Source organism: Neomonachus schauinslandi, chromosome 4 (genome assembly GCF_002201575.2).
Source record: "Neomonachus schauinslandi chromosome 4, ASM220157v2, whole genome shotgun sequence".
Lineage (NCBI taxonomy): Eukaryota > Metazoa > Chordata > Mammalia > Carnivora > Phocidae > Neomonachus > Neomonachus schauinslandi.
In genome coordinates, this window is record NC_058406.1 from 41,788,664 (window position 1) to 41,816,437 (window position 27,774).

At 55.9% G+C, this 27,774-nt stretch overlaps 1 protein-coding gene across 3 annotated transcripts in view; it reads right to left on the minus strand.

Moving 5' to 3' along the window:
* Positions 1-27,774, minus strand: part of LRP8 (LDL receptor related protein 8) — a 74,639-nt gene that overhangs the window by 9,230 nt on the left and 37,635 nt on the right. For 2 of the 3 annotated variants that reach the window (XM_021683916.1, XM_021683915.1), the window contains exons 4-15: positions 21,455-21,583; positions 18,059-18,439; positions 17,047-17,169; positions 12,799-12,918; positions 12,584-12,709; positions 9,587-9,761; positions 7,336-7,563; positions 4,495-4,613; positions 4,104-4,243; positions 2,523-2,664; positions 1,173-1,325; positions 84-308 (exon numbers count right to left, since the gene is read on the minus strand). In XM_021683916.1, the coding sequence (XP_021539591.1) occupies positions 84-308; positions 1,173-1,325; positions 2,523-2,664; positions 4,104-4,243; positions 4,495-4,613; positions 7,336-7,563; positions 9,587-9,761; positions 12,584-12,709; positions 12,799-12,918; positions 17,047-17,169; positions 18,059-18,439; positions 21,455-21,583 (2,061 nt within the window). The remainder of the gene's footprint in view (positions 1-83; positions 309-1,172; positions 1,326-2,522; positions 2,665-4,103; positions 4,244-4,494; positions 4,614-7,335; positions 7,564-9,586; positions 9,762-12,583; positions 12,710-12,798; positions 12,919-17,046; positions 17,170-18,058; positions 18,440-21,454; positions 21,584-27,774) is intronic. The other variant, XM_044914032.1, reaches the window with a different exon arrangement.

The window sequence follows — 27,774 nt, forward strand, 5'->3', positions numbered from 1 at the left end:
CCCCCCCCCCCCCCCCCCCCCCAATCCTGGCTTCCCAAAGGCCCCTCTCATGTCAGGAAAGAACTCAGAACTCATTTCCTTACAGTGCTGGGAGTGGTTGCTGGTCGCAGGGCTTGGGGTAGATGGCTTGATGCTGGGAGCCCTGGGGACACCAACTGAGCTTGGGACCACAGCTGCCAGGCTTGGTGTCTCTGTGCTGCGGTTCTGGTAGGTGAGGCTGTGGACAGTGGTCCCAGGGGTTCTCGTGGTGTCGGCTAGTGTCCTCGTTGTGGTCGGAGCTAACGTCGTAGTTGAGGTAGATTGAGGTGCTGGAGGGGAAATGCCATGGAGGTCACTCGGACAGAGAATTCTCTTGCTTTATGCCTAACTTATTGCCTCTACAAATTATACACGAAGTTATCCTCAAGGCTCAGCTCAAATGCCAAGCCTTCCCTAAACCTCCTGAATGGGCTCTGACCTTTTCTTTAGTTGAATCCCAAGCACTTTGTGTTCATACCGCACATTGATTTAAGACAAGTCATTAAAACAAGGCTATAGAATTAGGCGTGGGCAAGACCACCCTAAAAGACTGGGAGAGGGGGAAATCATGTAAGTCTAAAAGGGTTTTTACATGTATATTGTTACACTGCTAGATTTAAATTCTCAGTCCACTTTAAACAACTGAACCTGGAAATCACAATACATAAATCTTATATAGCAATTTGTGCTCAAACCAAAGGCCTTAGCCCTGTATCAAGACTGGACACTGAATATAAACTTATACGGTTGAAGTATTAACTATTAGTCCCAGTCATACCACGAAAGGGCTTCTATGTCTTGTGTTCAGTTCTAGGTAAGGAATAGGCAAGCTCACAGTCACCTGCATAGAAATAGTAACCGAAGCCATAGGGATAAGGATTCTTAATTTCAGGTCTTCAAGAGACTCCAGAAACCCCATGAAATTGAATTTAAAATGTTGTATGTATACGTGCATTTTTTTCTTGGAAGTGAGAAGAGAAAGCCTTGGAAGGACCCTGGGAGACACCAGCATTCAAGGAAAGTAAAGGAGGCAACAAGCAGCCAGAAAAGACAGACAAAAACTGGGAGCATATGGCGTTCCAGAAGCCAAGGGAGGAGTTTAGCAGGAGGGGTCTCACATTGCCAGGGGCCAGCGTCCTGGTAGGTCTGCCTACCTCGGTAGCACCTCTTCATGTCTGGGCCCAGCCACATGGTGTCAGGACAGGCACACGTGTACTTGGGAGAGGGGCTGGAGATCTGAGGAGCAGGAAGGCACAGGTACTCACAGCCGCCATTGGGCTGGGCACTCAGCTCGCAGGCATCTGCAGCTAATGGCACAGAGAGAGAGGGAGAGAGGGAGAGCGCTGGAGCAAAGACAAGACATGCCAAGTCCTCCCTTCTCCCGAGGATGAGGTCCTTCCCACTCGGCTTGCTCCAAAAGCCTTCTCGCCTACTTTTTTTTTTTTAAAGATTATTTATTTATTTATTTGACAGAGACACAGCGAGAGAGGGAACACAAGCAGGGGGAGCGGGAGAGGGAGAAGCAGGCCTCCCGCCGAGCAGGGAGCCCGATGCGGGGCTCGATCCCAGGACCCCGGGATCATGACCCGAGCTGAAGGCAGACGCTTAACGACTGAGCCACCCAGGCGCCCCCTTCTCGCCTGCTTTTATTGGGCACCTCCCAGCCTTGTACCTGGTGTTCCTCCCCACCCCCCGCCCCACCCCTACCACTTTCCTTCAGTCCTGATGACAACTCTGAGAGGTGGGTGCATGCCTCGGAATGACAGATACCAGACGCCTAGGCTCAAAGAGCACAAACTGGTCCAAGTTATAACTCTAGCAATTTTACAGCCGGAATTTAAACCGAGGTCTATTGGATTCCAAAGTCTGTGTTTCCCCCACTATGCTACATGCCATGTCTCCTTCTTATTTAACCTTCCAGGTCTAGAATCAGGCACCAAGTTCATCTCCTCTCTCCCCTGTGCCTTCCCACCATCACCCTGTGGCCACAGCTGAGTTACAGGTAGACTGAGCATATATCCTAGCAATAGAGCCCGGGGCGCCCGAGGAGCAGGATTCCTGGCTTCTGGTCCTAACCGACGAGCCAGATGGCTCCATGGCCCTAGGATACATTAGCTTATACAGCTGCAAAATGGGTACCCATCATAAAAGAGAGGCAACGTGCTCCCTCATGGCAGAAAGAGCTCTTGGAATCAGACGGACCTGAGTTTGGGTTTTAGTTCTGTCATTTTACCTTTCTGAGCCCCAGCTTCCTAAATGAGAAAAGTAATACCCACTCTTTGTAGGCACAAATGGGACTTTACATGGTTTTTACACCCAGCCTTATTTCACCAAGAGCTGAAGGAAATGAGGTAAAATGTGACAGCAAAGCACGGTCCCAACGAGAGGGGCTGCTGCCATGTGTCCTGGGGGTGCTGGGACGTTGCGTTCCGTGAACGTGCATGCAGCCTGACTAGTGCAGGGAGCGGGCGTGGGCAGGGGACCCGGGGCCAGGCAAGGCTCACCTCTTGGCTGCTTCAGCTCATGGAAGATGACAATGTCATGTGGGTTATTCAGGTTCTCAGCAAGGACGGAGATTTCCAGGCCATTGAGCCGATTTGCACTGAAAATGGCCTCATTCTCCAGGTCTGTCCAGAACACCTTGTCCTGTGGGGGTACAGATGCAGAGGATGGGAGGTCTAGAGCCTAAAGGCATGACCTCAGTCTGAGGGCTTGGTCCCAAACCATTGTCACAAGAACTGCCCTTGCATCTCCCCTGAGCTCTCCTGTCCACACGTTCATGGGGGGTGGAGGGGTGGGCTCTCAGCTTCTAATCTCTGGCATATACTCTGGTTCTTTCTGTCACAGAGGGTTATTTGTTGGTTCTGCACTTTGTCCTGAAGACTGCTCATTAATGCTGAGCTAGGCCTGCTTCCTGGAGCCCAGGAGAAACCCAAAGTTGGGTCTCGATGACTGTTACCATTGCCGGGGCCTGGGACTAAGATTGGAGGGGATGTATGAGCTACTGAGGACTATTCCCTAATAGGTCCTCCTACAGCCTCCGGGTACACGTGTAAATATACATCCAACACTTCGTCCGTATAAGCCTACAGGTGCATCTGCAGGCAAATCCACAATTACAGGTACAGCCATGCAGTTTCATGCACAGATCTGGACACGTACCCACAAAAGCACACTTATACCAAAACAGACACTTAACTAAGCTTGCTATAAGTATTTACATATTCACAAGCACCAGCACACACAGAAATGCATGCTTGTAAATGGATGCATTTATGTACACACATGCATATATACTTTACACGTACCTGCCACGCATACGCACGAGCACACACACGTGTGTCTGAACACACCTGTCTTTCGAAGCAGGGGCTGGACTTGGAGGCGGGGCTTTGCCCACAATTTCAGAGCAGTGCTGAGTGATGTCACTCTAAGCAAATATGGCCAATGCCCACCATAGACCACCGTCCCCTTGCTTTCCCTCCCCTTGGTGGCCGAGTTAGTGTAGGGGAAGAGATCGATGTGGTGAGACCTTGGTTGGTTCTGGCTTCCTCATTCCCCAAGGAGAAAGGTTGTTAGGGTCAGAACACAGGCACGGGAGGGGTTGGACGCTTCACCCTCTGGGGAGCTTCGTGAGGACTGAGACGATGTCTGATTCACTTCTAGGACCCCAGAGTCCAGCGAAGGTCAGTGGAAGGGTGCTGAATTGAATAGCCTCTCTCAGGCTATTTCCAACAGTAGATTCTAAGGAAATGTATATTCCTTCTTCCCTCCCTCCCTTTGTTGGGTATCTTCTGTATATGGGGGTACAGTGCCAGGCGCTGAGGGTACAGAGAGGAAACACACGTGGTCTAGCAACGTACCTGTGACAAGCGCTCTGAAAGGGGTCTTGGGAAGGAAGCACAGGACAACAGGCTGCCAGGCCTCTGTGTGCAGGCAGCTCACACACTGTGTACACACAAGTCAGCTGGATTCCCTGTGCCTTGGTTTCCATTTGGACAAGTCTCAGAGAGCCATCCTATTTGAAAAGCCTTTTCTAGGCTTCAGCTTCCTGATAGGGCCATGTCTCCCCTCCCGGGGCTCACCTCAAACACAGCTATCCCGAAAGGATGGCTCAGGAAGTCAGGGGAGGAAATCAGCATCTTCCTGTTGCCTCCACTGAGGTCAATGCTGGATAGTTGGTGAAGCTTGGAGTCCACCCAATACAAGCGCTGGTTCAGCAAATCTTGGGGAGGAAAAAGGACAGGGGATCGGGTCTTGAGTTGGGATCCCAACCAGGATCTCTGCTCCTCTGTGCCCACTTCCCTACCCTTATTTCCAGGCCAGGCCTCCATGGAGGCCAGCCTGGGGCAACCATCCAGAAATACAAGCATGGGCACTATAAGGGGGTATAAACACAAGACCCATGGAGCTCCAGATGGTAGTCAGCGCCAGGTAGTGGGATAGGCCCCCAATCCAGGGGGAGGCAGGGCTCACCCAGGGTGATTCCATTGGGCCATTCAATGTTGTCTGATACCAGTGTTTGCCGGTCCACACCATTGAGTCCAGACTTCTCGATCTTGGCCTGGTACCCCCAGTCAGACCAATACATGAACCTAAAAGAGAGAAGAACTCAACTGGAATTTTAGTCAGGGGGTGGGGTTAGGGCGGTCTGGGTCACAGGGCTCAATGACCCATTGAATGTTGAAGATTATGCTCAGTGGGGACCGGGAAGGCCTCTGAAATTCATTGGAACCATCGAATCTAAGAGTTAGCAGTTGTGCTGGCTTCCCCTCATCTGAGAGCCCCGAGAGTCCACCCAGCCTCAGCTGAACAGCGTCTGAGCCCCTCTCTCCCACTCCAGCAGCTCTAACTGGAGCCCTAGAGGCCAGAGCAGGAAAGGCCCTCGTCAACCCTCTCTTACTTTCCTGGTCCATAGAGGAGAAAGTGGGCGGCTTACCAGGGGGTCTCACAGCTGGAACTCGGCCCAGGGTTTCTCTCTCTTCTTTCTCGAACATTTATTGAGTACCTACTGTGTGCTATGCAAAGAGCTGAGAGGTTTCACCTCCTGTACTTACAAAGGCAGCCGTCACTGCCCCTCTACTCCCGTCCCTCTAGAGCAGGCAAATGACCTCTCAGAAATGGAAATCAGTTGTCACTCTCTAGTTTCTAAACTTTATGGTGGTTTCTCCTGTTGCCCTTAAAACAAAATCCCAAATCCTTCCCACAGCTGACAGAGCTCTGCCTTCCTCTTTGGTTGTCTCTCCCACCACCACCCTACCCTTCCAAACCCCACACATGCCCCATGGGGCTCCAGGGCACCAAGCCTTTATCGGACAGGCCTTCACAGAGCCTCGGGCCTCTACCCATCCCCGGGCTCCTTCTGTGTGAATGTCCTTGCTGTACAGAATCTTTCTCTATAAGTAGGTTTGCCCTGTTATCATCTCTGAAAGCACCCGTTCTTGCCTTCCTACCACTTATACAATTAGTTATTTCTGTGTGCATTTGGGTGGTATGGTGTATTTTACTGTCTGTTGTCCCCACTAGTCTGTAAGCTCCACTGAGGGCAGGCTGTCTGTCTTGTTTCCTCATTGTGTACCTGGAAGGTAGCTCATGTGTGACCCAGAACAGGCTCTTATTTAGTATTTGTTGGACAAAATAATGTTTTCATTCTAGCCCTACCACAGCCCCTGGAGAGTGTAATTAGTCCTATTTTATAGATGAGTAAATTGTGGCTCAAAGGGGTTGACTTCCCTCAGATCACGCTGTTAATAAGTAGTGGGGCCAACCTTCAAATTTATATACAAATGCAAGCTGAACTCTAAAGCCTGGAGGCTTCATTCTCTCTAAAACTGCCTCTGCTGAGACCTGGTGTCAAGCCAAGGCTGACCTGGGGCTGGGGGGCTGAGTGCTTCTGTTAGCAGCCGTGGAGTCGCTCTCCACCCATCCCCATTCTGCTCTGTACACCAAATACCTGACCCATGTGTGAACCACATCAACGGGCTTGGCTCCCTAGCCTTCTGACTTCCCGTTGCATTCAGCAAAATGTCTCAGCAGGAGGAAGGAGAGACTGAGGTCAGGGTTGTTCCAGACTCCTCTCTACAAAGTTGCCTCCGGCTGGCTACTGCTCTGAAGATGCTCCTCCTTCCTTCCCAACCCGGGTACCCCTTGCCGCAGGGGTAGGCAGGGGGCCGCAGGCCATTCTCCTACCCCTCAGGCCTAGGGCTGCTAAGGGCACACTGGTAGGGACAGTGCATCAGACCTCACCCACTCCTCTGTAAACAGTCCCCTTGTGAGCCCTCCTCAAATGATCTGAATTAGGGTGTGCGGTGGGTTTCCTGCTGGGCCTCGGACAGATCCACTGGACTGGAGATGGGCTGGGTGAAACCACGTGTGGGGGGACACACAGGGAGCAGGGCTGAAGTGGGGGTTAAGTGAGACGACTCAGCATCAGTAGGGTTCCTGGTCCCATGCTGGGCGCTCCTGTGTGGGCTCATTAAAGCGCAGCTGTCAGTCCCTGCCCAAGGCCTCACGCGTTCTGTCAGGTGCCACTGTGGCCCCCGGCCGCCCTCACTGGAAGAAGGAGGTTTTCTTATCCCCGTTTACAATGAAAGAAACAGTAATAGGAAGAAGCTAGTGATCCTGGTAAACTTAATATGACTACAGCTGCTGAAAAACCATGCCTTCCTGGGACATCCCTCCTGCGGAAGGGAGGGAGGGGGCCTGCTCTGTTCAAAATCACTACCCCCGAAATGGAGGTGTGGCCAGAGCCGGGCAGCCTGGGTGGTGAGGGGCCCAGAGACTGAGGGCCCAGGGGTGGGCAGCCTGGAGAAGAGCAGACCCGGTCCCTCTGGGTCCTCATTATCTTGCTGGCTGTCCTGCGGGGCAGGGAGTAACCATGTTTGATGTAACTCCAGAAGCCAATGGAGAAAGTCAAAGTTAGGCAGATTTGGGGATCTGAGAAAAAAAAAAATCCTGAACACTTTCTAATAGACAGAGCTGCCTTGAAATGAAACGGCCTCTGTGGGAAATAACGAGCTCCCTGTCCAGGCCCAGGAGCTTTTACTAGGCAATCTCTAGAGCCCGACTCTGCTCTGCGATGCACTGATTCTATGATATGATGAGTGAGTGGCAGAGTCCAGGAGAACCCTGGTGACCAGTGCCCAAAGAGCCCTTGGTCAGGGGTTAATAGTCTGAGGGGCCCACACAGACTTTCTTCCCTTGGGCCGTCTGAGTGGCCCAGGGCCTTCCAAAGTCCTCAAGATAGCTCTTATGACAGACACAGGAGGACTGAGTGCCTACTCAGGGAGAATGGGAAGTTTGGGTGGGAACACTCACCCTCTCAGGGGGTCGACTGCGATGGCCCGGGGTTCACTGAGGTCACGGCTGAAGAGAGTGCAGCGGCGGCCGCCATCAATTGTGGCCACAGAGATGGTCTTATTGCCTGAGTCAGTCCAGTAGATGTGCTTGTGGACCCAGTCCACCGCCAGGCCCTCTGGAGAGTGCAGCTGCTCATCCATGAGGACCTCCTGCTCTGCTGGGTCGCTGGCCTTGTCCATGTAGGCGCTAGGAGCAACCAGAGTTGGCCATGGGGCAGGTGTTCTACCCATGGGTCCATCTGGACCTGCCTGGGCACCCTTCCCCCAGAGCCCCCTCCCCTCTAGGCCATGGCAGTGGATTTTAGAGGAACTTGGCTAGTTCCTGGGCCACCAGGGGCAAGCATACAGGCTTGAATCTGCCACAGCCCCTGGACTGGAGGAGCTCAGTTTAGTGGGGGACAGGGATTTATAGCCAGGGAATCACAGTACAACGTGATTACGGAAAGCATCAGAGACTCTAGCAGCCAAGAAACGGAGACTCCATTATCCTGGAGGGCTGGAGGAGGCTCTGTAGTTGAGTCCGGAAAAGACTAGCTCACCAGGAGCACAAGGAACAGAAAGCGGAAGGAATGGCATGTGCGAGTGTCCAGAGGTGTGTGTTCTGGAACAGTGAGGCATTCGGTGGGGGCAGAGCTGAGTATGTGGGATACAGACTGGAAGTAAGTGTAGGCAGGGGCCGCAGGCCATGCTAGGCAGTCAGGATTTTATTCTGGAGGGAGTGACTGAGCAGGTGACAGGTCATGGTCAGAAAGGCATGTTGGATCACTGTGGCACTGATGCACTGGAAGGGGAGGAATGGAGGCAGGGAGACTGGCTTGGGGATCATTACAGCAGCTGGGTGAGGGATGAAGAGTGTCTGCAGAAAGGCTGTGTCAGTGAGAACGGAGAGAAGGGGCTGAGAACACAGCGGACACTCAGGAGGTACTACTACCAGGACTTTCTGTCTCCCAAATGCTGTTTTTCCCAAGGCTCTCTCCTCCCCCACATCCTCCCTCTGGTTGATTAGATCCACAGTGCCCACTGCCACCCATAACTCTGACTCTCCCATCCTGACCACTCTCTTAAGCTCCAGACTGTAAAGCCAACTGGCACCCTTGGATGTCCCACAGATACCTTGAACTCAACGTGTCCCAAACCGCCCACCCCCATTCCCCTCCCCTCAGCCAGCCCGAATGGCCCACACCCTACCCGATCCACTGCTCCCAACTCACAGAATGGCAGCACCAGCCACACAATCTCCCAAGCCGGAAATCTGAAACTCCCAGAATGCACCTCCTTTGGCCCCATACCCAGTCTGTCATCAAATCCTGCCTCTTCCAGGCATAACAGTGGGGCAGATATGGCTCTAGCTGCTTCTGTGTGTGAGTGCAAACTGAGTACGTGTCTGTGTGTTGGGGGTGTGGTATGCTTCTAGCTGTCAGTGAGTAACACTTGGTATATCTGCCTCCATCCATCCATCCATCCATCCATTCATCCATCCCATCATTCTTTTAACAGTCTACCCCATGCCTGGTCATTGGCAGTCCTGCCATATGGATCTCAGGACAAAGAAAGGACATGACGTCCAAAAAGGGGCCTGGATAGGGAGGCAGGCTTGTGGGATTTGAGAAAGACCTATGGGAGGACCTCCTTGTGTGTGTGAGGGGCCTTCTGGAGAGCCGAAGTCCACTGCCTATGATGTCAGACAAAGTAAAGGGCTGGACCGGGGACAGTGCCATCCAGGAAGAGCTCCCTGACACCCCAGATTGGGTAGGAGGCCCCCTCTGTACTTTTCTCTCAGGATCAGCATAATAGATGTCACTATGTCATGAGTGACAGGTCTGAGTCATCTTTGACTGAGTCATCCCCAGGATCCAACACACAGATACATGGGCTGCTTCAAATGTCCTCATCGAAGCCAGAGCTTCTTCCTTCCTGGCCTGGGGGAACGGTTCCTGTGTCTTGCACTGCCCCGCCGGGCCGCCAGAGGTCAGTCAGAGCCCAGGGGTGTGGGCTCAAAGCTGCTCTCCCCACAGAGCTCTGGGCCTCGGCCAGCCCTGGGGTAGGAGAAGACCTGGCAGTTCCATATCCCCTGTGATCCTGCATCCTTTCGCAAGTCCCCATCTGTCCCCTGGGGATCCTGGAGGTGGAGGGGGCTCAGAGGCCCCCCCCCTCCTGTCAGGCCCCCGCCCCCGCCCAGGCCTGGCTGCGGGACACCTGCCACTGCTCACCTGTAGATCTTGCGGTAGGAGAGGTCACACCAGTAGATGCGATTGGTGGCAACTTCGACATCCAGTGCCACGACGTTCTTGAGCATGGGGATGAGGCGCGAGTAGTCCCGCTTCACCAGGTCTATCCTCCGCACTTCATGCCGGTTGGTGAAGATCAGCGACGGGCTTCTGCCAGCTAGCACGCGGGAAGGTTGAGAGGACGGGTCAGTGCAAAAGGCGGGGCTTAAGATGCAAAGTACCATATATAACGGAAGGATCTGTATTCTTTTTACTAGACACACACTCCCCCTATTTCCTCCTAGGCTTACACTGAAGGCCTTCTGTGGTGTGACCCCAAGCTCCCTGCCTAGCCTCACCACTCACCCCTAATACACCTTGACTCCAGCCACCAGACCACCTATTATGACCTAGCCACGGCGGGGCCTGGCTGCCTGGGCCCTTACTCAAGTGGTCCCCTCTACCTAGAATGCACTGCTCCCCAACTCCCCTGCTTAGGGACCTACTGCAATAGTTCACAAAGGGGCCATGTGAGCATTAAGTGTTTTAGGAAGGGGACTGAGGCTGGAGTGCGAGGACGAACATCAGAACTAGGGTGAGGTTTAAAAGAGAAGACACAGGCTCAGACTCCTCTCCCTGAAGACTGAGGCTTTAGTTTATGCGGAATGTGTTTGGGGACATGACAACAGATGAAGCTTCAGAGGCTGGCAGGGATCAGGAAGGGTCCTGGGAGCTGGGTGCAGAGTTTGCCCTTCACTCTGAAACAGTGGCAGGGATGGGATATGTGCGATATACAGCACAGATTATATACGTGCAATGGAGACAACACACGACTATCCATGCACACACAAGTCGTTTTTAGACTTAGGAGGATATTTTAGGAGATCACTAGTGACCGAGACATTCCTGGCTACTCAGTATGAGGGTCACTACCCCAGAGGCCTGTGAGGGACCAGCACTTAACTCCGGTTTCACTCCTCCAGCCTCGTGTTAGATGTATGGGGCTACTCTCAGGTACCAATACCTGTACCTGGAGCCGCATGGGCCTTTTCCCCGTTTTCCAGCTGACACTTCAGCAGGCCACCTGGTCCCTGTCACTGTGCATCTATGCCAGGCTAATGAGTTCCCTGGGGGCCGGGTAGGTGATGGCCTGCGCCCTGTGTGTGGTGATGGGCCAGGGAAGGGGGGAGGGGAGGATGTGATACCCTCAGAGAGTCCAGAGAAACAGAACTCCGGGTGCAGGAAGGAGAAAGGAGAGCCGACTTCAAAGCCCTGCCCCTGACTGTGCCATTTTCCTCATCCCAAAACGAGAGCAGCGACACTATCCTCCGGAAGCCAGGAGCTGGGTTACAGGGTATCTTGAGGCCGTTTCTACGGAGAGAGGTCTGTGATTGGAACCCAGTGTGCGGATGGTTGGGATTTGTGTGTGACTGCACTTTAGATGTTCCTCTGCGGGCCTTGTGATTACAGGGCAGTTGTGGGTTGTCTCCACTGCACGTACATAATCCGCGTGTGGATGACACGCGCCCCACGTGGGGGAGTCGGGGGTGGCGAGAACAGGCTGCACGTGGCGCGTGAGGCGCTAACGTGTTGCGTCTGGCGCAGTTGGGGTACGTTTTGGGGTTTGCAGGCTTCGTGTCCCTTACTGCGGCCGCTGTCCTGTTACAATCCGCACACTGCGCATCGTATGTGCGCATCTGAGCTCCAGACTCGTACGTCCAGCTGCCTCCTCGCTACCTCCGCTCGGATGTCAGAATAGCTTTCTTGGAAACTCAGCATGCCCAAATCAATGTACTGTTCTCCCAACCCTGCTTCTCGCACCATCTTTCCCAGCTCCATAAATAGCAATCCTGTTTCCCCAGTTGTTTGGCCAAAAACCTTGCAGTCATCTTTGATTTTTTTTTTTTTTAACTCTCACATCCCACATTCAATTGGTACGTGAATCCCGTTGCTTCAGAATAAGTCTTGAGCTTCAGAGTATGTCCAGTCTGTCTGCTTCGCACTGTTCGCACTGCAACACCCTGGTCCAAGCCACCATCTCTTCTGGGTTATGGCCCAAAACCTCTTCAATGGTTTCCCTGCTCCCTCCCGTGCCCCCTACGGCCTCCTCCCAGCACAGCAGCCACAGGAAGCCTTTGGAAATGGAAGGCACAGCACACCCCTCCTCTACTCAAAACCCTCCAAGGCTTCCCCCTGGCTTGGGGTGAAATCGAGAGTCAGCCCTGACAATGGCCTAGAAGGCCCTGTGATCGGCCCGGAGTCACCTCGCTGACTTCATCTCCTATGCTCCTTGCCCCAGCGACGCCGGCTTCCACGCTGTCATCCGAACACAGCACACACGCTCTGGCCGTAGGGCCTTTGCACTTGCTGTCCCTTTGGCCTGAAGTGTGGCTCTTGCAGGTAACTGCACGGCTCCTTCCTTCACCTCCTCTCATGAAGGTCATTCCTTGACCGCTCCATCTAAAACCATGGCCCTGCCTGCCACCCCGCGCCCCAGACTTCCCTCTCCCCTTCCCCACGTTGTGTTCCTCCTTAACCATGACCACCATCTGCCATGCTCTCTATTTTACTTATTGATCAGATTTCTTGTCTGTCCCATCCACCAGGATGTAAGTCCCGGGAGGGCACACAGGGATCCGTGTCTGCTTTGCTTACTGCCGAATGCCCCGTGCCTACGACAACATGTTGGCCTGCGCACGTCACGCGCTCCACAGGGACTATCTGTGCTGTGTGCGTCGTCTGCACGGGCCAGTGTGCGTCTGTACGCTGCGCGTGCTGCATGTGCCATCTCTGCAATCCCGGGTGGCTCTGGGCAGGGTCTGTGCGGGCGTTCGTGTGCAATGTGCTGTGTGTGTGAGGTATACTTAGAGTCCGAGTGCTTCGTGTGTGTGTGCGCGCGCGCACCCGTATACCCATCTGCTCCACACATAGGTGGCAGCAGGCTGCTTTCTGTGTCCCCTCGGGGCTGCCCCCGTGCCCCCCACCTTGGGGTGCCCATACCAACAGCCTTGCAGTTCTTGGTCAGCGTGTCCATCTCGTAGCCAGGGTGGCACTCGCACTTAAAGTAGCCCTTGTAGTTGACACAGATCTGGCTGCAGGCATCGGGGTCCTCACACTCGTCAATGTCTGTGGGGGGGGCGGAACACAGGTCAGAACCGGCAGGGCGCTCCGCCTCTGCTTGGGGGGTGCGGGGGGCGGTGAGGGGAGGGTCTCACCACCGCAGGTCTTCTGGTCTAGGAGTTGGTAGCCTGCTGGGCATGTGCACTCAAAGCCGATCTTGAGGTCTGTGCAGATGTGGGAGCAGCCACCATTGTTGTGCAGACACTCGTTCAGCCCTGGAGAGGGACACAGGCTCCTGAGGGTCCAGGAGCCCGGGCTAGGGTGGGGGCAGGACAGGGGTTGGGCCTAGAGCTGAAGCAGAGACTCAGGGCAGCAGGACCCTCACAGAGCCAGGATGCTGAGCCACGGCGTCAGTAACCAGGTGACTGGGCAAGAGGAGGCTCCGGGCCGGACACAAAGACAGGGACAGAGTGGAACTCAGGTCCTTTGTCTCCCAGGTCAGGGCTCTGTCTACCTGGAGGCTGGAGGCAGTTAGGCCGCCTAAGGTCTCTCCTTTCACAAACACGGGTCTCACCTCCTCCTTCCTTGTGACCTCATCGTGCAGGGATCACCCCCAACCCTCAGGATACATTAAGAAACCCTTCTGAAATGCCCTTGCTTAAACATCTACAGCCTCTAGGAGCCCCCTTCCTTCTTAGGAGAGCCTTCCTCACTAGACTGGCCTTCCTAAAGCTTCTGCTCCCTCTCCTCTGCTGGGTGGGGTTGGCCAGAGTCTGATGGCTCCCTCAGAATCTCCTTAAAGCACTGATTTCTGGTGCCCTGCCATTCAAGTGCCTTCCTCTGGACACATGTCCCTCCCTGGACAGGGCCCAGGGCTAGTCTGCTGTTGCCCAGAGGGAGTCTGAACAACAAAGGCTATACCCACTGAGCTTGTGGTTATCTAAGACCCCAGCCTTTTCTACACAGAGCTGCTGCTCGGTCAGTTCTCTCCTACCATGGAATATGATGGATTATTTCCACCTTCTCCCCTCTCAGCACCTGTCCCTCTTCCTACACTCAGTCACAGGCCTGGTCCTGGGAGTACCAACTGCTGCAGGGGCTGAAGGGATGCCAGGAGCTCATCTGGTCTCCCCATCCTCCGTTCCCTCGCCCCCTCTGGCAGAGTCCTAGGGGAGGTTAGGGAGGCCAGCACCAAGGCTCACCATGTTCTCACAGCATCTTCTGGGCTTTGGAATCACAGGTTAATTCTGCAAGCCAAGAGAAGGTGCCCTGCCACCCTTCTACCCACCGGGCTCATGCACCGCCACTCCAGACAAGCCAAGCGGAGCTGAGCTAAGCGAGCTGTGGCCATGCACACAGCTGGTCTGAGTGGCCCACCCCAGGCCATGCACAGCTGTGGGTGCCCCACCTGCAGCCTGAGCCATGCAGAGGGATGATTCCCCTTTACCCCTGGGCCTCCTCCTGTTTCCCCGGGATGCTGGTGGAACTGAAAGAACAAGATCACAGAAACCCCATGACTGGAGGGTCTGGCGGGGGGGGGGGGGACTCAGCCCAGAGTCCCCTGGGATGGGCTGAGCCACGGCAGCTTTGAAGGGCTCTCTGTGGGGCACCACCTCCAGGAATCTTCCGTCACTCCACGCCTTCCCTGACCTCTCCTTACTGTATTATTCCCTCAGTGCCATCCATCCACCTGCTCACCACTCACTCACCGCCTCATTCATGCACCACTCACTGCCACCCCCCACCCCCCGTAGGTAGCAGCAACTCAACAGCTGTATTTACTGAGCACTTGACAGACTAGCACATGTAGGATGGCTCTGAAAAGGGAAAAGGGAGAGCTCGAAGTGGCTCAGGTTTCTCTGAAAGAGAAAAGCACAGAGTCCTCTAGCGCGGAGGTGCATCCGGGCGAGAGAATGAGAGTGGGTCCGGACCTTGTTGACCCTGCTCTGGAAGGCCAGCACCAAGGCAGAGGCCGGAGGGGATCCCCTGGGCCTCCCCAATTCATCTAGCCTGGAGGTGATTCTGCTGGGTGCTTGCAGGGGAGGAGGGGGCTGGTGGTCCAGAGGCCGCCATGGAAGGAAGGGCAGAGTCACTCTCCCCAGCACATGCGCGTCCCTGCATGCATGCTCACACACACCAGCAGATGTGCGGAGGCAGCGGCAGGTCCGTGGACTCCACAGACACGTTCACACAGATGCAGGGACCCACAGAGACACGACTAGCGGTTCCCTTGCCTTACTCAGAGGAGGAGCCATGGACACAGACTTTGGCCTCTCCCCCACACAGAGACACAAATACATGCATACATACTGCTCTTAGGTGTGTCATGCAAAAGACCAAAAAGAAGAGATTTAGTAGGTTAGCAGTCCCTGGCTAACTCCAAATCTGGGTGGGGTGGGGGGTTAGGCTCAGTTGCTTCCACTTCCCTACCCTCTTTTGCCCGGGTTCCTTCCTCTGGGACTTTTCCCGGCAGGGTCTCTGAGAGAGCAGGAGGGCCCGAGAGGAGTGTCTGTCCTGCCAGCTCAGGTGCAGCCTGAGTGACCTTCACCCAACGACTCTTCCTTTCAAAATCAATTTTAAAATCTCCAGCAGGGGTGGAGACATGCTGCTTCTGGGGAGTTCTAGAGAATGAAACTCCCTGGAGTGCCCAGGAGGGGAGGTGCTGAGTGAAAACGGGTCTGTCAGGAAGGTAGGGTTTGATCTAGGCTCTGTCCTCCCAGGAATTCTCTGTCCAAACCCCTGAGCTCAGAAATGAACCTTCGTGGAGCCCACACTGGGTTTCCAGCATGTTCTGTGGGATGCCCACCTCACCTACAGCCCAGACTCTCCCGTTCTTTTTAGCCTGGAACCCACCCTGACAGCTCTAGCCATTAGGATAGCTGCCTCATTCCACCCCTTACTCGTGCCCAGCCTATAAGTCTTGCCCCAGAAAGTCCAAGCTCCTTGGGGATAGAGGGTAGCAGGCAGGTAGCCAAGTGAGGTGCATCCCAAGGCCACCTGGCTCAGGCCAGGCCTGAGTGAGGATAAGGCAGACCTTGGGATGCACCTCACTTGGCTACCTGCCTGCTGTCCCCTACCTCTCCCTCTGCAGGGATTCCTGCAGGGGGCTGGAAGGCCTCAGAGGCCAGGGCCCTGGCTAGGTCAGCAAGGCAGAAATCACTGAGGAGGAAAGTTTCAGAGGGAGCACACACTCAGAGGTCTGAATGTGGAAGGGGTGAGGAGGAGAGGCCGAGTTTGTGAGAGGAAGCATAACTGGGCGTCTGGGTTGGAAAGGAAAGGCAGCTCGATTTGCAGAGATGCAGAATGAGGCCCCAGAGGCAGACTCCCGCCTGAGGCCACAGGACAGCGCACGAGTCCAGAGAGAGGGTCAGAGCAGAATGTGTGCAGAGGGGCAGGCATAGGCCTCGGCCCAGATGCCAGGAGGGGGCTGGGGGGGGGGTCAGTCCAGCAGCCAGAAGGAGACAGGTACTGTACCACACTCTTTCAGAGGCTCATCTGACCAGTCCCGGCAGTCTCTCTGAGCGTCACACACTTTCCCGCCGTCCACGCACTCGCCACTCTTACACTGAAATCTGCGGGGACCCTCACATGTTGACTCTGTCGGGCCGGACAAGAGAGTGGACAGGACCTGTGAGACCTTGGGCAGGGAGGGCTAGGCTGGTCGGGGTCCATGGGAGGCGAGCCGAGCTCCAGCCCCAGTCCCCACTAGTCTCTAGAAGACCCAGGACAGACAGGTGAATACAGGGCTGGTGGGAGCTCTGCTCTCAGAAGGGCAGGACCCCAGGGATAATGAGGACACCCAAGCATCATCTAGCTGGGTGAGGCGGGGGGCGGGGGGGGGTCTGTGCCTGATCTGGCAGTCCTGGGCCCTGAGAGAGAAAAGCAGGAGCCCTACAGAGACCCCGGGGACTGGACTGACCATCTGAGGGCCACCTGTGCCCTAGAGGCCCTGCATAGGGGAGGCCACCTCACTGCCCAACCTTTTATCCATTTCCCCAGATGACCTATGGTCAGGGTCCTGGCTCCTGCAAGTGGGGAGTGATGACCAGAGAGTCATCTGAGAATGAAGGGCGTTCCCTGGGGACAGAGGCTCAGCTTACGCTGGGAAAGAAGCCACTCGGAGGCTTGGGCGTGGACAAATGGTGGGGATGGACTTCCTGCAGTGCCTTTTCATGTCCCCCTAGGCCTCTTTTAGCTTTTGCAAAGTCCTTTAAAATCCTGTTCTGGGGCCAGTAGGACCGCAGGGAGTAAATCTGGGTAATTTAGGGGCAAGTGATGCTCTGGGGGAAGACACATCCTAGGGACCAAGGGGAGACCTCTCCAAACTCTGCTCTCCCTGGAGCCGGGAGAGCTCAGGGCTCTCTCAGGGAGGGTGTCGCCCCTCTGCCTCCAACCCCACGCACCCTGCAGGCAGCCAGCTTCATCACTCCCGTCCGGACAGTCCTGTTCCTGGTTGCAGCGCTTGATCGTAGGGACACAAGTCCCATCCCCACACTGGAACTCGTCCCCACGGCAGGTCCCCAGAGCTGCCAGGAGAGGGCAAAGAGGGAGGGTCAGGGCCAATGTGGTGTTGGGACAGCTCTCCTCGCGCAGTCCCCAGCCCCAGCCCATATCCACCCTCAGCAAGAACAGAACCAGTGGCTGAGCTTGGGAGTCCTCAGAGGACACCTGGCCAGGGCACTTGCAGCGTACAGATAGGGAGACTGAAGCTCAGAGAGGGGGAAGGCCTCACCCAGGATCACACAGCACTCTGGCTGGCAGAGCCAGGGCTGAAACTCAGGTCTCCTGTCTTCTCACCCACCACGTCTCCCCAGGGCCACCTGCCCACAACAGACCCATGGCCTTCTTTTGAGTGTTGGTGCTCATTACTTAACGACTTCATCCCTTCAGCAAACCCTTCCTGAGCGCCGTCTGCATGCCGGGCACTATGTGGGACGTGGAGAACCCAGAGACTACTGGGAGGCTCCCCATCCCCTAGGAGCTCAAGGGGCCCAAGGGAGGTTGAGGAATGAACAGATGACATCACAGCATAGGCTGTGCTGCAGGAGAGGGTGGCTCAGGGTAGCCCAGGGGGAGAGACCCAGCCCAGCTGGGAGGATTGAGGCCATGAAGGACAAGCAGGCCCAGCAGGTAGGAAGGGCAGGGGCAACTCCTGAGCCTACCTGCGTCTCTGGCACTGGGGCTAGCAGGTGAATGCCTGAAATGGGCAAGGGCAGGGGGTGGGAGGCAGGACAGGGAGGGCGGGACCGGAGAAGACCCTGGGCCTCTGGGTTCAGACCTGAGCTGCGGAACTTAGGAGCCTGGGGACCTCCAACTAAGGGCTCCACCTTCCCCAAGCCCGCGTCCCACCGTAACCCAGGTAACCAGGGCGGCGGGGCCGCGCGGTATGGGGTGCACAGGGCGGCGGGGGCTTACGGCAGTCGGCCTCGTCCGACTTGTCCTTGCAGTCGCGGTCGCCGTCGCAGCGCCAGCCCAGGTGCACGCACTCGCCGCTGCGGCAGGCGAACTGGGCGGCGGCGGCGCAGGCGGCGGGCGCGGCGGTGGCCCCGGGGCCCGCGCGGCCGCACAGCTCGGCCGCCTCGTCCGAGCGGTCCTCGCAGTCGAACTGGCGGTCGCAGACCCAGCGCTCGGGGATGCAGGCGCCGCCGCCGCCGCAGCGGAACTCGCGGGGCCCGCAGGCCGGGTCGGCGCAGCCGCGCTCGTCGCTGCCGTCGCCGCAGTCGTCGTCACCGTCGCACACGAACACGGCGGCCAGGCAGGATCGGTTGCTGCACTGGAACTCGTGCGGGGCGCACACTGCGCGGGACAGAGAGCCGGTCGGCCCTGCTGCGGGGGCCCTGAGGCTCGCCCTCAGGCCGCAGGCGCCCTGAGGGGGGCGGGGGACTTCCGATCCGGGGCCATGCACGGGGACCTGGGGCGACGCGCCTGCCCCTCCCTGAGCCTCGCAGCCTCACTGGGAGCGAGCATTCCCGTCCGGCGGCGGCTAGCATTGCGGTGGGGCGCTGCCTGTCTCCAAGGGCCTTGTGATGGTCCCAGGAAATGATACCGGACGGGACACCGACCCTTCCCCAAGGCACGAGGTCTGGGGCTGTTTCCTGAGGGCAAGGCTCTGGCCCTGCCCCACCCCCATGTGCCCACACATCCCGGCTCAGTCCCCTGGTCTGGCGTCCAAGGCCACTGGCACAGAGCCACTGCCCTACCCGAACACCTCGGCCGCACACACCCTGGCTTCACCCATACTAGGCCATTCGCCCACCTCCTCACCTCCAGGCCTTCACCCAAGCTCTTCCCCTCTGCCCACTTCCTGTCTCTTCCTGCCCACCACTGTCTGCATTTCGCAGTGACGAGTTCTCATCCTTCAGGGGCCCGAAGTCCACCTCTTTTATAACACACTGTACGCGCTCCTACTTGGGAAGCCTCCCTCTCCCTCTGTTCTCCTTCTGCGTGCCCTTCACAGCATGCTCAAGTGTCTGGGTCTCATGTCCTGTCTCCCTCACGACTACTGCATGGGGACCGGCTCTGAGACCCAGCTTCGACTGGAGGGCCTGGCACAGAGGTCCCTGCAGGGGGCGGGTGTGGAGTGAATGGGTGCAGGGCCAGCGGGGGTGTGCATGTGCAGTAGTTAAGGGCACAGGTCAGTGGCCCTTCCTGGGGCCCTGGGTTTCCTCTCTCTAGTGAGCAACTCAGCTCAGAGGCTGGGAGGGCTTTGGAGACCACCAGCCCAACTGCTAGTTTATAGATGGGGAAACTGAGGCCCAGAGAGGAGCAACTTGCCCAGAGTCACACAGAACCAGAACCCAGGTTTGGGGCTCTTCCCTCCTACTCTGACCCCTCTCAGCTTTCTGGTTTGCTCCTCCTTTCCTGGAGTGTAGGCAGTTATCAGAGCAGAGCAGTGACCTCATCTCCTCCCTTCTTCATTCCTTACACCGAGGCCATGGATACGCCTGGGGGCTGCAGCCTTGGGTTAACATGGTGGTGGCAGCACCAGATCTTTCCATGTGGGGGCGCCAAGAGTCTGTTTTTTATTTTCTGATAGAAAAATGTCATTTTTCATTGTTATTGAACATAAAATAGAATGATGTCTTCAGTTTCACAATGTAGGCAGCTCATCATGTGTTGCTGACAGCTCTATCAAGTTTCTGACAGCTGCATTTTCCCCCCTTCTGGGCTTTTGGGATGTTGGGGCACTGGTGGGGAGAGCACACACTACCTTGTGATGTCTGCCCCTCAAGATTACGCAGATGCCTAGATTAGCTCCTCACTTTCCTGCCAGACTCAGCTTGCATGTGTCTGGGGGGAAGGACTCACTAAGTCACTTCCTTACACTGAGCTCTCCCTGAGGCTTTAAAGTTGACAATAGCTTCAAGAGCCATATTCTCAGACCTGCATCCAGAGACCCCACTCCCAGCACTCCCAACTGGAAGCAGCTCTGGGGAGGGAGAGAAGGAAGAATTCTTTCTCCTCTGCCCAGGTGGTTGGGAGCTGTAGCAGAGACGTCCAGTAAGACCTTCAAACCACCCTCCCCTGTCTCGCATAATTAATGAGGAACATGCCTGCCACCACATGGCCTAGTTAGAGATACTCCCACCCCATGCAATAGCGGCTGATGGCCCTTAGAGCTGAGGAAGCATCTGATTATGGGGTGGGGGGGGGAGTAAGGAGGGAAGAGGATTCTCATTGGCCATCGAAGCCCCGCAAAATTATCACAGCTGAGGAAACAAGCCAGTGCCATCACTAGGGCTTTGAAACTGCCTGCCAGGATCTCCCCCCACACCCAGATGCTTCCTGCTTCAGACACATCAGAACTCCAGACTTGGAATCTAGAGTGCTGTGTGACTCAGAAGCCTCCGGAGAGATGGCATTTCCCCTGGGCCAGGGAGGATGGACAGGATGTAAATATAGAGGCTGGAGGAGGGAGTGCGGTGGGAGGCAGTGGTGGGTGAGTGCCTGGCAAAAGCCCACACGATACCCCATAATACCCCAAACCACCCATATCTCAGCCCAGCCTTGCAGCCTAGTTATTGACAGCCAGTCTGTCTCTCCTATTAATCATGAGCTCCTGGAGGAAGGAGTGTGTAGGATTCACCTCATCATCCCTTCCAGAGCCTGGCTCCAGGCCTGGCACACAGTAGGTGTCCATCCAATTGCATAGCCCCACTGGCCCCGGACCTGCTGGCCTGCTCCCGGGGAAGGAGATAATCCTGTGTTTGAAGCTCAGTGATGTGGAACTGCCCCAGTGACCAGTTCCATCTGTTCCTGCTGAGGCTGCTGGGGGTCTTCCCGCCCTGTGACTTTCGTGCTCGAGTCTGAGATTTCAGCATCAGACGTCCTTCACACTTCAGGAGTCTGCCCGCCCCCCCCCCCCCCCAGCACCTCCAGCGCCCTGGCTGGGGAGGCCACCATTACTCCCCAAGGCCCGGCCCTGGCCCCCAGCCCTTGCTCGGGGGTCGGTGGAGACGGATGGGATGGATGAGCAGATGTCAGATATGGTAAAAATACTCCTGGGCTTGGCTGTCCAGAGCCGGGTTTGAATCTCAGTTCCACCACTCAGCCTTGGGCACTTTTCCTCGCTTGTCTGAGCCTCAGTTTCCTCACCCATAAAATGGGGATGAGAATGGCTGCTCGTGCGGTGGTTGTGAGGCTGAAAGCAGGAAATGTCTCTCCAGAGCGCCTGGCCATTACTAGTGTCCTGATCGTTACCCCTTTCCTCTCCACCCCCCGAGCCCCGAGAGAAGGCCCCTCCCGGAAGGGGCTACTGCTCCCCGAGGCTGCCTGACCACCCTGCAGACCCTGGGACCTAACCCGACTCACAGGTGGCACAGCCGGCCTCGTCCGCTCCACTTTCGCAGTCCTTCTCCCCGTCGCAGCGCCACGAGGCGGGCACACACTTGTGGCTGGCGGGTCCACAGCTCAGCTTCTCTGCAGGACACACCTGCTTGGCTGAGGAGACAGACACACGCGCATGGCTTAGCCAAGGAGGACACGGGGCATGGCGCCAACCAGTCCTCCCGCTGGACTCCAGCCACCCGGCCCGAGGCCCTGGGAATCCGTCAGGGCCTCCCTGCCCCGGGTCCCAGTTTCTTCATCTGAGAAGCAGCCTCTGTCTGCCCCTAAGACCCTCGGAATCCTACATTCTCACCACTCCCTGCCTAACGCCCTTTCATGGGCCCTTGGTCCCTGGCACTCAAGCCCCTCCTCGATCCAGCCCGCCCTGTCTGCCTCACCAGCCCCACCTCCCACCCTCCAAACATCCTCTTTGAGCTCCAGCAACACAACATTGCCATGCCCTGCATGCTTCTCTGCCATTTCTCCGCCATGTGCCCTGGGGTGAAATATGCCCCAGTCGGGCCTCAGTTTGGCACATCAGTGACTCCATGATCTGAACGTGTGGATGTGGAGGGCTCACCAAGGCCGCAGCAGCTGCCCAGGTAAGCCCCGCCCCCTGCTGTCCCCGCCCCCAGCGATGGTGCCGAGTCCGCTGTAGAGAGCAATGCTGTGCGTGCAGCAGGGCCCAGCGGGACCACACAGCTATAATTACTGCAGCGGCAATCAGAGGCTGACTCAATCAGGGGCCTGGAGCCCCAGGGCTGATTCTCAATTTGGAAGAAAGAATGAGATCCCTGATCAGGGCTGGGGACAGCTCTCATCCTGAGCGGCCCAGGATGACCCACGTGACAGACCCAGCCGTGACAGACACATTTCAGACCTCTGCAGCTGGCTCCCTGCTACCTTCCAGGGTGTAAACTCAGTCGTCGCTCAGATGTGCCAGGCACAGAGCTAGATACTTAATCCGCACAATTGCCCGGCAGGATGAGGATTATGTCGAGGCCTCCAGCTTGGAGGTTGAGGGCAGGGGCTCTTGAACCTGGCTTCCTGGGCATGGATTTGGTCACTCACTGGCTATGTGACCTTAGTCAACAGTCCTCATCTTGGTGCCAACAGAGTGGGAATGATACTATTCCCTAAGTTAATGTCTGTAAGGCCTTTAGAAGAACGCCCAACCCAGTGCTCACTATCCACTGTAATTCTCCAAATGAACAGATGAGGATTTGTTTATTCACTCAGTGAGTATCTACTGAGTGCTGCTGGGTACGAGACCTGGCGGTAAGCACTGGGCGCTAGTCACACAGCTGCTAAGAACCGAGTGAGGACTCAAAGTCAGCTGTGTCTGACGCCACACACTTGGCACAGTCTGTTGCACCTGCCAGCTGGGGGGGGGTCACTCATGCCTCCCCCTCAATTTTGCCCCCTCATCTCAGACCAGTTTCCCCTTCTCTGACTTTCATAGATGGGATGGCAGGGCACAAGAGATGGAGAAAAGGGGTAAGATGGGGCAGGGGGCAGGTGTTGGAGGCAGGGCCCCCAAGACACTACTATGCCAAGGGAGAGAAGTACCTGGGACCCCAGAGTTCTCCCTAGGAATAACAACCCACTGGGAATACAGGATTCATGGGATGCATTTTTTAGACATTCCCCTTCACAAATAACTGTTGCATAGAGCCCTAGAGAGTGCGGACTCTCCAAGATCTTTTGAGGTTTTAGTTGTCCTGAATGTGGACATCAGGCAGCCTTGGGGCCATAGTGCAGGGTGGTGAAGGAGGTCTGGCTGCTGGGAGGTGGGGCCCTTCCAGAGCCCCTCTAGCACCCGCACACCGCAGGACCCCCGGAAGCACATGAGAGTGCTGAAGCCAACTAGTGTTTCCCAGACTCCTGACTGCAGGGTGGGCTATGGGGGCTGCTGGAATGCAGGTTCCTGGGCCCGGCTCCTAGTAGACTGCATCCAGACTTTGAGGGCACAGCCCAGGAACCTGCATTTCAGTAACTCCCCTCAACCCCTGGGTGATTCCCGTGCACCCCATCTGAGAATCACTGGGTTAACATTCTGCAAGTCTAAAAGATACAGAATATTTCATCTCTTTCAAATTCACTCCCATAAGAGTGATAGAGGTCTTCTGTATGCCTTCAAGCTCCTGAAAGCAATGAGACAGAGGGACAAGGTGATCATCTATCCTTGAGCCAGGCCTCAGGAAACGGAACTTCACGGGGGAGTTGGGAGGAAGCCATATTACTGAGCACCCACAGTGTGTCAGGCCACTCCATTTCCCATGCGGCCTGCAACCTCCCAGGCTATACGTGCCAACTCCAGAGATCATCACAGCAGTACCCCGGAGCAGAGCAGGGCAGCAGTCCTTCAGGTAAGCACTGCATTTGACAGAGGAGGAAACAGGCTCAGAGAAACCAAGGAACTGGTCCAAAGATGCACAGCAAGTGAGAGGCAGAGTCCAGGTTCCTCTGACTGAACGTGCCCTGCATGCTCCTGGGGGTAGAGAAGTAGCCTGAACCAGCCCCAAACTCTACACCCAAATGCCCAGGTGACTGAAATGGCCCTTGACCGTCCTCCCCACCTCTTGGGGCCTGGTTCTGCAGACCCCAGCACAGCAGGCAGCCACTTGAACTGTTAATGAATATTTATATAGTTAATTGCATAACCTTTCAGCAAGGACAATGATTAAACAATCCATCTGCTTCCTTTCTTTATAATTAATAAGACATTTGCAGTGTCCTTAAATAGACAGCTCTAATTACAGGCTCTGGAGGATTCAGCAATGCCTGACACCAGCCTTCCTACCCTCAAAGAGCCAAGGCACCATCCTGGAAGGTGAGGACACAAGAGGTCACATCGAGGAGCAGCCACTATAGTGACAAGAGACAAAGGTCCAAAGAGGGGAAGGGACCGCCTAGGCTACTGGATGCCAGGTGTCCCAACCACCCCTCTCTCTTAGAACCTGACCATCTCTGCTGTCATACGGCTCTTCCCCAAAGCTAGAATGGGAACCTCACTTTGCAGGCTCCAGGGTCAGGCCTCCTCACTGCCTAGTCCTGGGGAGCTGGTCTGGGTAAGCGCTGATATGCAGGATCTCCTCATGAGGGAGGGGAGTGCTGTAACTACCTCCATTTTACAGATGAGGCGAGCCAAGCCCAGAGAGGGTAAGGTGTTTGCTCCAAGTCTTGTGGAGAGAGGCCAAGCTGGACTTCTAGCCCAGGTCTCTTATGTCCAAACACATGGCCTAACTTACCACACGTAACCACTGCCCATGAGAAAAGCAGGCCCTGTTGGTGGCCCCGGCACCTCCAGGCTGGAGAGGGTTCGCCAGAGGAAGGAGGCGCACTGGGCCTTTACTCAGGTAGGGTCTGCCACATGGCTGCCTGATGTCCACATTCAGGACAACTGAAGCCAAAGGCCCCCAGGCAGCACGATGCAGGAGAAAGAGAATGAATGAGTTTTGGAGCTGGGCACACCTGGGTCCAAACCCATCTACTAAGATGCAGGTCCTTCGGCCAGTCAATCTCTCTGCACCAAGGCTCCATCTGAAAATGGGGCTACGTAATCTCCTAGAGTTGGTAGCTTGTTTAAATGAGGAAACATGGAAAGCTTGACACTCAGAGCCTGGAACACACTCAGAAACCAGTTGCCGCTGTTTCATCTCACGAAATGCTAATGTAAGGGGCTGGCAGGGCCTTGGTCTTGTCCCCCGGGAGTGCACGGGATCACAGTCCACAGGGCCCACCGTGATGGAGCCTCTCTCCAAGAAAGACGCCCCGAGGAATGCCCTGGCCAACAGGTGTCCCCGAGGTCCTGAGAGGCAGGCGTGAAGAAGCCTACCGTCTCTCAGACACCAGGAAGCCTCCAGAGTCAGCAAGGGCCTGGAATGGCATGCCGGAGTGGCTGTAGGCATTATCAACTCCCAGAGAATCCTGCCCCAGAAATCCAATCCACTGGCGTTCTCTAATTTATGAGTTCACAGATTAATAAAAAGAAAAATGTCTGTCGAGTAAAAGAATGAAAGTGTCTGATGGCTGCTTAGTGAGCGAGGACATCTGCCGTGTCAGGACATGTGATGCTTAAGGGCAGACGACCTCCAGATGGGGACGGCCAGCTCCAGGAGGGCCAGAGCCTCAGGCAGTGGGGCTCCTCGTGTCTGGCTGCTGCCCAGGAAGCATGGCATGGGGCCACCCCATTATGTCAGGGGGCAGTCACGCCCAGCTCCTTCCCATGGGCTCAGGTGAAGTACTCCTAGCTGGTCAGCCTCTAGGTTGCCTCTGGGCCTCAGAAAACCTCTGGGCCTCCACTTCCTTATCTACAGTAGGAAGGGGCACTTCACTTGGTTCAGCCGTAAGGTCCCCCTTCCAGTGGAAAGGTTCTAAGATGATGAATAAATTCCCATTTTCAATAAGCAGTACCTAAAGTTGCCACCCACGCACCTTGAACCAACCTCCCCTTCCCCATGCCGTACCCCTCCCACAGGATGCCTGAAGGTGGGTCAGAAGCCGTCCCCAATCAAGTGAGCTATAATTAGAACTGAAATGCCACTTTGAATAGGCAAATGTCCCAGGCTTTCCTACTGTGACTCCTGGCCATATTTGAGAGACACAAATCCCAGAACCAGAAGGAAAGAGAGCCTGGAGAAACCGCAGCTAGCTAGGGGCAGAGACACAGTGGGGGAGCACAAAAATGGGGATGTGCTCCCAAATCCCTTTCCCTCTCTATGCAGACCGCCTTCCTTATTCTAAAATGTTAAATTGTAGGGGTGCCTGGGTGGCTCAGTCGTTGAGCATCTGCCTTCAGCTCAGGTCATGATCCCAGGGTCCTGGGATCGAGCCCCGCATCGGGCTCCCTGCTCGGTGGGAGCCTGCTTCTCCCTCTCCTACTCCCCCTGCTTGTTCTCCTGCTCTTGCTATCTCTCTCTCAAATAAATAAATAAAATCTTTAAAAAAAAAAAAATAATAATAAATAAAATAAAATGTTAAATTGCTGTATGTGGGAGAGAGGGCCTGGAATCAAAATACAGTAATAAGAGTAACACAGCCATTTACTCCAGCACCGACACTTTGCCACATTTTTTCCATTTCGTCGTCGTAACCCCCATAGGGCAGGTGCCATCACTCCATTTTACAGATGAGCAAACTGAGGCTCAGGGAGACTGGGCAACCAACCTGAGGTCTCACAGGACCTGGACCCAAATATATCACACACCCAATCCACTACACTTTACTACTGCCTGTAATCTTTCTTCGAGCTGGCATAGTCCCTAGGAACCTGGTAGGCTACAGAGGTGAACTTGGTAGACTGTGGGGGTTGCTATGGCGACGCCAGTTAAATGGGCAGTGGGTTGGCTAGCAGGTTCCCATTTGGTGGGGAAGCAGTGAGCCAGCCTGCCGCCAGGTCCTGCTACCCCAAATTCTGCCTGACCCTTGAGGTCCCACTCTGGCCCGCTTCCTCCAGGCCTACCCACAGGCCATGCCCGCCTCTGACCAATATAACTTTGCACAGGAAGTGGGATCCTGAGCCTTGTGCCCCAGCTGGGAGAAAGAGGGTCCTAAGAGTCCAGGAATCTTAGATCATGGTCTTTGGAATTCTGAGATGTTAGAAACTGGGGCCCAGACAGGGATGGGAAAGTGTGCAGGACCTCACAGCAAATTCACTGGGACAGCCCAGGGGAGGGCTGGGCCTCCTGACTCCCAGGGTGCAGCCTTGAGTCCTGTTCCCACGGGCACTCTGTCAAGCCTCAGAGAGAGCCTGACCAGCCCGTCTTTTATCACAGAAGGCCAACCAGCCACAAACCACCTGTGTGTCTTGGAAGCAAGGCCCTCGACTTCTCCAGTCATTCAACCGTCAAATAACAGTGCCTTACAGAGGGTACAAAGCAGGCCTGGGAGGCAGGAGGGGTGAGGCTGGAGGGCCCCTGCACTCACCAGGGGATGGGAAGGCAGCAAGTGCTAGGACAAGCAAGAGGAAAAAGACAGAGGGGCATGGGGCAGGGCATGGAGGAGAGGGATGGCAAGAGGGAAGCTGGGCAGGGGGGCAGGCAGGGGGGCGGCTGTCCAAGAGAGCAGGGTGGGCAGGGCCCTGGATCTGGGGCAGGGAAGATGAAAAGGGACATCGACACAATGAGACAGACACATGGGGAGAAGGGGGAGTCCAGCTCTCAGGCAGCAGGACAGACCCCAGCAATAACTGTGCTGAGGCTCCCCTCGTTCCCCTGTTGCCCCCAGTGTCCAGGGCTGGAGTGGGGCTGGGATAGCCCAGCTGGCTGACTGCAGTGCCCCCAGCACAGCCCCTGGTGGCCGGA